This window comes from Astatotilapia calliptera, chromosome 1 (genome assembly GCF_964374335.1).
Source record: "Astatotilapia calliptera chromosome 1, fAstCal68.1, whole genome shotgun sequence".
NCBI lineage: Eukaryota > Metazoa > Chordata > Actinopteri > Cichliformes > Cichlidae > Astatotilapia > Astatotilapia calliptera.
In genome coordinates this window covers 38,364,207-38,376,592 of record NC_137422.1, presented here as the reverse complement: position 1 = coordinate 38,376,592, position 12,386 = coordinate 38,364,207, and the positions used below count along the sequence as shown (strand labels likewise).

The following is a 12,386-nucleotide window of genomic DNA, read 5'->3' as shown; positions in this document are numbered from 1 at the left end:
AATGCCGTGTCTCTAATAAAACCGTTGTAACTTCCGAGGTAATGTTCATATGCTGATTAATGGTTTTCTTTCGTTTTTGATGTACTGTGGAATATTTTTATAAAATCCCAGGCCAGGAAAATCAGCTTCATGTTTTTCTGTGTTTTATCTTCAGCTACTTTGACACAAAGGCATCTGCTGTGATGCTCACAGCTTTGATAAAGTCTCGAAAGTGTCAGCTTCCTTTTTATAGATACAAAAATATGTAAATGTAATGATCTGAATTATAATATTTCTGACTGAGGCAAAATTTCCCAGATTCAAATCCAATTGAATCGAATCGAATTAAATCGAATCGTGGATCGAATCGATTCAGGACCTTGTGAATTGGAATCGAATCGATTCTAGAAATCAGTGACGATACCCAGCCCTACTCTGGATGGTATTGCCGTGGTCTCCCATGACACTAGTTACTAGTGCATGCATTTATTACTTCTAGGCTGGACTACTGTAGTTCATTATCATCAGCCCTAAAACTCCCTGAAAAGACTCCAGTTAATCTGAAACACTTAAGCAAGAGTTCTGACAGGGACTAGAAAGAGAGAGCAGATTCCACCCATACTGGTTTCTCTTCACTGGCTCTCAGAATCAAATTTAAAATCCTTCTCATAAAAAAAAACAAAAAAACATTTCAAATAATCAGGCCCCATCTTATCGTAATGACCTTGTAGTACCATATCACCCTATTAGAGTACTTCGCTCTCGCTCTGCAGGCCTACTTGTTGTTCCTCGAGTATTTGAAAGTAGAATGGGAGGCAGAGCCTTCAGTTTTCAGGCCCCTCTTCTGTGGAACCAGCTTCCAGTTTGGATTCAGGAGACAGACACTATCTCTACTTTCAAGATCAGGCTTCAAACTTTCCTTTTTGATAATAGTTAGGGCTGGACCAGGTGACCCTGAATAGTTATGGTGCAATTGGCTTTGGCTACTGGGGGATTCCCATGATGTTTCTTCTTCACTCACTATGTGTTTATTCACTACTTTGAATTTAATTAGTTATTATTAATCTCTGGCTCTCTTCCACAGCGTGTCTTTGTCCTGTTTCCCTTCTTTCACACCCAACCGGTCGCAGCAGATGGCCCCGCCCCTCCCCGTGCCTGGTTTTGCAGGAGATTTCTTCCTGTTAAAAGGGAGTTTTTCCTTCCCACTGTCGCCAAGTGTTTGCTCATAGGGTATCACCTGATTGTTGGGTTTTTCTCTGTATTTTAAAAAAATATAAAGTGCCTTGAGGTGACTGTAGCTGTGATTTGGTGCTATCTATATAGTTTAATTGAATCAAATTATACTATACAGTGCCTTATTCAAAGTTGAAAAACATTTAGACTGCTCTATCCATCCATTTTTCTTATACTCATTCAATTCAGGGTGGTTACAGAGGGCCTGGAGCCTGTCCCAGATGGTTTGGAGGAATAAAATCAGAGTACACCCTGGACAGGGAGTGACATTCATGTTTTGCATTCATATTAAAGCCAATTTGAAATGACCAACTCATCTAACGATGCAAGTAGGCACAAGGCGAACGTGCCGACTCTACCCAGAAATGCTCCAACACATTCAAACCCCACACCTGTGGTTCACTTTGGTTCTAACAGAGAACAGAATAAATCTTTTAACTGTCTGCAGTAAAGTTTGGTGCCACTTTGTGTTTACTGACAAGAGTCATCGTGTCAGATCACCAGTGAGCCCAAAATTCAATTTTCTATGAACAAGACAAAGTGCTGAGTCGGTGCTTTGAACTCTCCTCATTTGCTTTTACTTCCGACGAACTGCCGATGTCATTTTTCAGCTCACTGAGCCGCCTTCTCTCAAATTAATTTCTACAAATTTCCAGAAACAACGGAAATTCTAGCTAGAATAAATGAGATTACTGAAAGAGTAATGTGGGTGTTGACAAGCAGCTGCTGACAAACTCAGAGTGTGAAGTATCACGACGGTTTTAGTTTGCTGTCAGCTGTTTCACTCAGTTTTAGTGAGTTTCAGTCATCAAAACTAGAACACCAGTTTATATAATTGATCAGATAAATAATGTGGCCTGCATTAAAAACACTGCAAAACACATTTTCAGCCCACACATCATGGAGAGGTTGATTAAGGTGAAGCCCAGCAGGCGGCCTGTGTTAATGGGAACAGTTCAGAATAAGCTGACGGTGATCTGAAACGCTGATATATCCAAATAAAAAACACAGCAGAGTTTGCAAGCTACAAGTTTTGCATTCAGCCAATGAAAGCTAATATATTTGTGTGCAACTTTCCCAACCTATCTGGAAAATATAACAAGCACAGAAAAAAGCTAAAGCTTACGGTTATGGTCTTACATTTATTTATCCCCCATTTCTGACCTTTAAAACTGCTGTTAACTGTTACTTGCGCTGCTTCTTTTGAGCTCAGTACACCCGTTCACCCTAAGAGAGGCACATCTCTTCTGAGTCACACTTGACAATTCTAACAATTTTAAGCCATTGTAGGAGTCTCATTATCATGTCTCATGCAGATTTTTAAAGAATGTGTTATTTATTAGAGTTTTTTTTTTTCATTCTCTTCCATTTGGGGAAAGAGTTGGCAGCAAAAGGTTGGCTGTCACTTCTCTGGTTTCTTTGCAGCCACTGAATAAAAGCCAGTCTTTAGGAAAGTGCCCTGTAAGTGGTGCTGGCTTTTGTACAATAGAATGTCTTAATATTTGGAACAAGGTGCAAAAATGCTGTGCCACAGAGGGGGTGTGTCACCATTAAATTGACCTTAATGTAACCCCTATTTCAATTTTAGAAGTTCAATAAAACTTAGTGTTTTGAACCACGCTGTAAAAGTCTCTATTCCTCCTGTAGACAAGTGAATCTATGAGAGACTGACGGCAGGCAGCTTCAAGTAGGCCCTGGAGGAACTGCAGTTACTAACATTTCTGACTTGGCTTAATTTCTCAGATCCAGAGGTTGCTGCTCAGTTTTTCCTGCAGGAGTTTAAAGGCAGGGATCCTCCAAACAGAGATTAGATAAACCAGCCCCAAGGTTTTTTTTGTCTGGCTTTCCTGAATCTATAGCTTCTGTTTTTCTCAGTCAAGAAAGCCCTGAGTTTGAACCGAGGGCACACAAGATGAGAAACTGGCAAAATAAGATCTGAAGTAACAAAACATGAAACCTACACTAAAGGAGATTTAACATGAGATACGCAGCCTAACAAAGATAACAAGACACAAAACTAAAAGACCCAAAGCAGAAAAATAATAGAAAATAAACATTACCTGAAACTCAGCACATTATCCAATAAGAAAACTCTTAACTGAGAACCCAGGAGTCATAAGCTCTAAAAAAAAAAAAGGAATCAGGACATAAATGCCCTTAAAACGCTATTCTGACTGACATGAAATCACCTCAAAGGCCTTAAAGAGGAAAAATGGGACTTAAATTAGAGGACAACCAGACTAATCATTAACTTTTGACTTTGTTTTGTTAAAGTTTTAATTAATCTTGAAGTTCCTGAATTTGCTGCATGTGAACTTCTTAGAAAACGTTTCAGGAGATTTAATCAGACTCTCTCTCTCTCTCTCTCTCTCTCTCTCTCTCTCTCTCTCTCTCTCTCTCTGTGTGTGTGTGTGTGTGTGTGTGTGTGTGTGTGTGTGTGTGTGTGTGTGTGTGTGTGTGTGTGTGTGTGTGTGTCTCTCTCTCTATGTCTCTCTGTGTGTGTGTGTGTGTGTGTGTGTGTGTGTGTGTCTCTTTCTTTGCTTTCATTAATTATTTTAATTAATTATACATTATAAATTATAAATTATTGTTTTTATACATTTATAAAAACAATAATTGGTTATGGGACAGGTTTTATTTGAAAAAGAAAAGATTTTAACTGCAGTGACATTTTTTCTGGAGCAACAACAAAAGGAAAAAATGTTAATGTTCATCATTTATTACAAATTCATTAAGAAAGTTTAAAAGACTCACACGCAGCGCGCAGGATCCAACGTGGCTGAAGTCTTTGTTGACTCCGTGTTGCCCCCTGGTGTCAGAGAAGTCTTACTGCAGTTATCGTGGTGGATTTCAGGAGAAGTGATACAGCAGTCCTCGGCAAAAGTACAAAAAGTACAAAAAGCTGAGAAAAATGTTTGTCATAGAGCCTTTGAGATTAGATGAACCAATGAGTGATCTTCCTCCACCTGCCTCACTCTGACCAATCATTAACCTGGTGCATGGAAACAAGGTTTCCCAATCTTCAGGTGCTGACAATCGAGCGTTTCACAGCAACACTTTCAGGACCAGCAGAGGCTGGATCTGGATCCTGATATTCTGAGGTGAAGCACTTTAATAGCCCAGGCAGAATTAAAAAAAGAGATCCAAATAAACACTGTGGTCCAGATAAACAGAACTGAATCAAGTGAATTTTAAACCAAAGCCAGTCAGTTGAGATACTGTATGATAAGATAAGATAAGATAGAACTTTATTAATCCCTCGGGATTAATAAAGTTCTATTTTATCGTATGAAAGTGATTCACATTTTTGTGTTAGAAAAACTTGAAACAACAGAAACTTTTGGCAGTTAAAATGTTCATATTTTTAATGCTAATTTTAAATGTGTTACTTTTCTTGGTTCACATCTTATTAATAATCTCACGAAAGCAACATGTCAGAGTCACAGCTGCCCGACTGTACTGTCTAAATATGCAGCGTGCACCGTCAGCCTGGTGGAAATAGACTGTTTGCTCAACCATTAAGCAACCCAGATATTTTAATGAACTAAAGGAGGGGAGTTTATTTTATTTATGCAAAAAAAAGAGGTAAAAACCAAATTGTTCAAACACATTTACATTTATTTAAACAGTCTGTGTCAGTTACTTCTTACAAAACAAATATTATATGTATCACTAGTGAAAACATGATAAAACCTATGGCAAGTTTGAGTAAATTATTCATTACCTTTGGCTAGTATTTATAATATGAATATGTGACCAGGTAAAAGTTTGATGAACAACAATTAGTCCCACTCTTTCTGCATAGTTTGTTACTTCACACTTTATTAAACCATAACTGTGGAAATAATGACAAATTTTAAAATAGTTAAACAAATTCAAAGCAAATCAATCAACAAACAAACCCTATGATACTCCCTGTAATTTTAGCTACACTAATATAATAAAATATAATACCTGTGAAAACTGAAACTGACAGGGAGCATTTTCCCATTAAATGATCACAACAGCACATTTTAACATACAGCTGAGTCATAAATGTCCACTTGTGGTGATTTGAAGGTTAAAATAATTGAATTTATCTTGTTTAGCATCATAAAAATGATGTTTTAATCCCTGCAATTCTCCATTAAAAGGTTAAGCCTTAAGGTTAAACAAAGCATTAACAGTGTTAGTAGAATAACATAGACATGACAGGGGAAAAGAGACTAATAAATAAATACTGCACTCTTAATCAAGGTACAAAAAGGGTTTTATCATTTAATTTATACAAAAAAAAATGTTGTGTAGTATCTGATTCACAGAAACATGAATCATTTTGTTTCCCAATAAATAAAGTGATGGGTGCCTAATAGTTTTATTAGACCACAAATATCTGGTGCTCTGTTATTCAATAGAAATTCTATTTATTTCATCTGTTACTCCAAGTGGATTTAGCAAGCACGACACACTCAAATCAAAAGCTGATTCATTCACACTGAGCTGCGTTGTTCCAGCTCTAAACTGAAGCTCCACTAATAGAAAAACAATATGTCATATCGAGACGCGTTTATTCCGAGATTACATTTATAAGCAGCGGTAGATTACCGCAGAGCGAGCACGTATGCATTTTAAACAGGAGATAAATACAGAAACATGATGGAAAACACAAAGCAAAGCAAATAAAGATAACTATATACTATGAAGACAAGTTAAAATGCAGTTAAGATACTGCTGAATATGACTCGTTTCTGTATATAATCTGGTTTTGATTAAACATATATACACTCCATATACTTGGTTTGATTGCAGTACATTGTTTGTATTTAAACAGCAGGAAATTAAACCTGTTTTCAGCCTCGTTTCTCATCGTTTTCTTGAATTTTCCATCTGCTTAATTTAACAAACTTGGGTTTTGATAAAACTACATGAGCACCTATAGATGTTCCCGAGTAAAACAGTCGTCAACATTTTGGTTTTTTACGTTTTTCAGCCAATCACAGAGCTGCTCGTCAGGGTCGTGAGAATCCCACGATCGCCTGAGCTCTGATAACTTGAGGAGGAAACTGTAAGACACTTCTGATTGGCTACGGTCCAACACGCTGCAGGGATAAAACAGCAGCTTGACCCTTCATCGCCATGACCACCATGGCCTTCCTCTGGATCGTCTCCTGCCTCGCCTTTGTCAGCGCTGCCTACGGTGAGAGTGCCAGGTTCAGTTTTCTTTCAAAGTTTGAGTTTGACTCAAGTTTTCTGCACTTTTATTACTTTTTAAAAGTTAAATGTGTAACTGCTGCATGAATTAGAAGATCTGTGAAACTTATTTTTTTAATAAAAAGTTGATTATTAGTTTAGGCGGGCCACAGTAACTGCATGTGAGATGATCAGCTCTCAGTTGCAAAGATTACTGTGCAGTTAGATATTGAAGTACTTCAAACGGTCAGTGTGACTCTGCTGGTTTGTTCTCTTTGTGTCAAAACCTCAGGCTGTGGCACCCCTGCCATCCCTCCCCGGGTCACTGGCTATGCCCGCATTGTCAACGGTGAGGAGGCAGTGCCTCACTCCTGGCCCTGACAGGTGTCTCTGCAGGTGAGTCAGCTGACCTCAGCAATCGCAAGCAGCTTCTTCTCCTTCTTCTTCTTCATTATCTCAGTTTGCTCTTGTTTTCCTCACAGCAAACCAACGGCTTCCACTTCTGTGGAGGATCTCTGATCAGCGAGCAGTGGGTGGTGACTGCTGCTCACTGTAACGTCAGGTCAGCACGAGAAAACCTCAGCACATCAGCTCACACATCTGTCTGCGGCTGGTTGCTGCTTAAGATGCAAAAGTTTAAAAAACGAGTCAGACAAATATCATGCATCTATTCAAACCGACAGTGCGACTTCCTTTGTGTGACTCAGTTCTGCACAAACATACAAACCCATAAAAACAGCTCGAGGTTTACAGTTGGCTTATTAAATTCCTAAAACAGCTGATTATTGTAGACTTTTTGTCTGACAGACAGACAACGTTGCTTTTGTGTTGGACTGCTATGGATAAATTCCCTTTCAACAGGTATTTGTGGTATGAGGATAGCGTGTCTGTGGACTGAATAATAACACTTTTTCATTGTGTGTTTTGACATTTAAAAGTTGCATTCCTATCCTACTGCTAGGACCTACCATAATGTGATTGTTGGAGAGCACAATAAGGGTTATGGCTCCACTGAAAACATCCAGGTGCTGAAGCCCGCCAAGGTGAGAACCAATCATCAACCAACGAGCTTTCAGAGCATGCACTTTTCCCATATCTAACCCCTCCCTCCATACTTCTCACAGGTCTTCACTCACCCCAGCTGGAACCCCCAAACCATCAACAATGATATCACCCTGATCAAGCTGGCCAGCCCTGCTCGCCTGGGCACCAACGTGTCTCCCGTCTGCCTTGCCGACACTACCGACAGCTTCGCTGCTGGCATGAAATGCGTCACTACCGGCTGGGATCTGACTCGTTACAACAGTGAGATGTTTTGCACAGGAGGAGAGGGCAGTCTGAGTTTAACCCTCAGTGCAGTTTATTGCAGTTTCTTTCTTTAGCCAACAAAAACGTTCTGCTAACAGTTAATTCTGCTCAAATTGTCAAGTTGGAAAAGTTGTGGTTCACGTATTTCTCCATCAGAAATATTATCAGACAAACTATGTGTATTATCAGTGTGACAGGCATTTATGACAAAAATGTTCCATGGTTACTGTCCCACAGCTCCCAGTACTCCCAATAACCTACAGCAGGCCGCCCTGCCTCTGCTGTCCAACGCGGAGTGCAAGAAACACTGGGGCAGCAACATCTCTGACGTCATGATCCGTGCCGGTGGAGCTGGTGCCACTTCCTGCATGGTAAGGACCCGCCCACCCACCTGGAAACCATTCCAGATTTTCTTCACACACGCTTTGTCCCGTTCTAGTGTTGGACGCTTCCACGTACCTGTTGGTCTTGTTTGTTGTTCATTACTCTCTTTCTCAGGGTGACTCTGGCGGACCTCTGGTCTGTCAAAAGGACAACGTGTGGACTCTGGTTGGTATCGTATCTTGGGGAAGCAGCCGCTGCTCCACCTCCACTCCTGCTGTCTACGCCCGAGTCACCCAGCTCCGTGGGTGGGTCGACCAGATCCTGGCTTCCAACTAAAAGCTAAACAGCTAAACCTCCTCCACCAGGGACACCCACAAACCCCATAAGACCCCAGAAGTGTGACATCAGAGTGTGGACCCAGGTCATCGATGATAATAAAAAACCTGAAAATCAGAGACTGTGTTAGACTTTGACTTCTTTCAGCAGAGCCTGAATCTACTTTGCTTACTGAGTTTGCTTTAGCATATTTCATCACTTCTTAAAAGGGCAGCACAGCATGGCGCCCTTCTCTCAGACGCCCACACCATACAGCATGTGAGCATGTCAGCTTGATTACTTTTCCACAAAATTAGCTACATCAGTCTTAAAAGCAGATTAGGGCTGTGCATGTGTGTGTTTCTTGCGTATGTTTGTGTGTCTTCTTTGTAAGTTGTTTCACTCTTTAACAAAGACATTGTACAAGAAAGTGTTTTTGTAAATGGCCTAAAAAGAAATAACATGAGAAAAACCCCACTATTAATAAACTGTAGTATGTTAAACATGTGAACAAGACTGAACATCAGCATCTTTTCATATTTACATCAATTGATTTATTTATAAGCACATTTAAAAACAACACACAAACAACAACAACAAAAAACATTACAAAGAAAAGCAACAATGCGCTCACCTTTAGTTTCCAGAGATGCACAGACTTTTCCAAAGGAATCAAAGTATTTGTTTACAGTTTCACATATTTATTACAGATTAAAATGCCTGCAAAATAAAACTTGGCGCCTGCTCCATGTCACCATTAGGTGGTGATCAGCTGACAGCACAGTCCCTTTCTCTAGCTGAGTGTCCAAGACATTTGATAGTTTGATTACAAAATCAACCTGCAGCATGAACATGGTTTTCCTTATCAATAAGAGTTATTAACACAGGAGCTGAGTAATAGAACATCACTTGGGTTCAGACTACGCTTGTCCCAAGCATGCTCCCCCGATGTCCGTAATGGAGTCTGGATGGGCACCTTCCAAGCACCAAGAAGGCCAGGTACTCTAAAGGAGACGCAAGTATACTCAGCCCTGCTTCCACCTCTTACTGAGGGTTGTAAGTCACAGCAGCTGGCCGCCCCTCCCTGAGCCTGGATCTGCCGGAGGTTTCTTCCTGTTAAAAGGGAGTTTTTCCTTCCCACCGTCACCAAAGGTCATATAATTGTTGGGTTTTTCTCTGTAAGTATCATTGTAAGGTCTACCTGACTATATAAAACGCCTTAGACGGCTGTTGTTGTGATTTGGTGCTGTATAAATAAAATTTAAGCTCCAGAGTAAAATAGAATCCTGATTTAATTTCTAATAAACTTTGGCTCCCTTCAAACTGTCGGGAAACATACAGTTAGTCTATAATTTGTTGAACAGAGCCATAGATTTTATACTTTCGCCTAAGTAAACCAAAGAGTGGATAGATATAGACGTAGTCCCCCAGTTTAATAGCCTCACAATTAACTGAACAAACCAATGATAATAGTAATTTCATAAGAACTGTTTTTAATACTTGAATAAAAAAATCCTTTGTGATGAGTGAAGCGTAGAACCCACGGACATCACCGATGCTGCGCTTCTTCCCGTCAGCTGCTGCTTTTTTGTGAGTCTCTCTGTCTTCAGTTTTGTGTTTAATAACTGAAACATGTAAACAGTAGTTCACACCATGTTGTTAACACAGGCGTATTTTGATTGTAGTTGTTGATAGTGTTACACCTGCCACGACAAGCGACTAAAATTTTGTTCTTGCTCTTTTTAAATTGCTTTATTTCCATTTTCAGGAAAATGATGGCCTTGCACTAACATCTCATATTTACGGTTACATTAAAATTATAGTGAAAAGCTATAAAAGACAAGTTCAACACTTCAGATATTGTCTGCTTCTTTAGTCATAATGTCAGTCAGTTTTTCCATTAATTCTATACCTCTGAAAATGGGATTATTTGCTGGTTTCTTAAAACATTCATGGTAAATTTTTGTAAAACAAAGCTGAAAGTCTGACTTTGATCGCATTTTAAATATTTGGTTTAGAGTCCACTGTGCCAGTTTGTTACAAAATAAACAATGGAACAAATAAACCCCCTCAAAACAACAACAATAAAAAAACATCCCAAAAAACCAAAAACCAAACTGCATCAGAAACAGTAGCAGTCACTCAGAGCTGTGAACAGGAGTCACACAGTATACTAGCATGCTTCTGCTGCCGGTCTGAGAAACCTCGACACACTACCATTTGGTTCCCAAAGCAGTAATTCTCAAGTTCATCACTTTTAATTACTCAACCACTTTTGTGTCTTCTTGCGGTAATTATGTAGATATGCTTAAGTTGCCTCTGACTCACTGTAAGTGGCCAAATAAAAAAATTACATTTAAAAACCACAATCTGTATTTAAATGATATTGGAGTGTTTCTTATACAGCACTTTTCTACTCTGAGCACTCAAAGCACTTTATGCAACATGTGTCATTCACACATTCATACAAACACTTTTTTTCTACATAGGTGCTTTTTACATAACATTTATATGACAGATGCTTTGGAGGCGAACTCGGGGTTATCTTGCCCAATGAACACCAACACAGTTTTCTTATATATTGATTCTGTGTTTATTAAGAGACCTGGAATGTAAATGAGGACTTTGGGTGAGCGTCTGTTGTTTAAATGTGCTACAGGCTATAAAGAATAGATGTGACAATATTTTTTCATTTCAAAAACAAACAACAAACCAAAATAAGCTACAGTTTGCTACAGCGGGGTTAGGTCAGTTGGTGATTCAAATTGCCCATTGTTGTGAATGTGAGTGTGTCTGTGTTAGCCGCCTCTGCTGATTACCAGTTAGATGTTCAGTTTGTTCTTGATGACAGAAAACAAACACGAGGACCAACATTCATCTTTTCCAAACAGTTTTACTTATTTCAATAACAGATAAAAACTCCCTTTGAAGGATGTTTCAAACTGAAGTATTCACTTCACATCTATCCAGTTCAGTTATTTATACTCATCACAAGACACACACAAAAAATGGCATCTCATGAAAAGGCTAAAAGGTGTTCCACATCGATTTTTCATTGTAAAAACTAAACAGCAATTGACATCGTAAAGCTTGCAGAGCTGGAACTCATTTCATTTGTCACATAAACATGACTTTTCTTTTTTTTCTTTCATTTTTAACTCAGGCCAATAAAACTATCCAGGTTCTCAGAGCTGTTTAAATAGGTTAAACATGTTAATGATTACACAAACTCTTCAAAACCCATTAGTGCATCTTAGGGCAGATGTTTGTGTATTTGCTTGTTTTTTGTTTCTTGCTTTGTTTTTTTTTTTGCATCATCTGATCAGATCCTAACAATACTAACTAAGAAATACTAATAATGAATAATAAGAATGTTGATGTCAGAACACATACAAAATGTTTAAGTCCACTTGCTGCTGATAAACACTCAATGCTGGGAAATGCACACCTGTTTCAGAAAAATGGAGGTCAATACCCAGATAACAGCAGGAACCAACTGGAAACATGAGAGTGGACAAAAATACTAAAGAAGTGCGGTGAAACTAAAGTAATTGTTTCAGTTTGTTTTTAATGTTAACACAACACACTTGAATTAGTTCAATCCCAAATTTAAAAAAAAAATTAAAGTTCAATAAATCAATCAACTGAGAGCTCTTACAGATGCATTTACAAATAATAACAGCAATAATCTACATGTTACATTTAAGTGAATTATATATAAAAAAAAAAAACAGTTTTGTTAAACATGCAGCTTTGCTTTCAAATTTCACAAATAAATTCAATAGAAGTAAAAAGTGCAGCAGTTAGTCTTGTGAATATTAATAATTTAGCTATTAATGTATGGGTTGTGTTTATGCCCTCATTTTTTTACATTTTGTTAATTGATTTCAAACATTTGGAATTGAGTTAAAAATAAATCAAAAAATGTATTAGTTTCACAAAAATAAGAGGAGGAAGATCAAGAGTGGGAACAAAAAATATATATGAGGATTTAGATTTTCTAAATAGTTTTATTTTATTTTAACACTATTTTAAAATTTTCCTTTACTCATTTACTA

At 38.4% G+C, this 12,386-nt stretch overlaps 1 protein-coding gene across 1 annotated transcript; it reads left to right on the top strand.

Annotated features, from left to right (window-relative positions):
• The first annotated feature begins 6,197 nt into the window (after window positions 1–6,197).
• LOC113025333 (chymotrypsin B-like) lies at window positions 6,198–8,466 on the top strand. The gene is given in 7 exon segments (XM_026172995.2): window positions 6,198–6,388; window positions 6,674–6,777; window positions 6,864–6,943; window positions 7,343–7,424; window positions 7,506–7,686; window positions 7,927–8,060; window positions 8,188–8,466. Coding segments are annotated over 7 exon segments (804 nt in total). The 5' UTR covers window positions 6,198–6,327; the 3' UTR covers window positions 8,350–8,466.
• The last annotated feature ends 3,920 nt before the right edge of the window (window positions 8,467–12,386 follow it).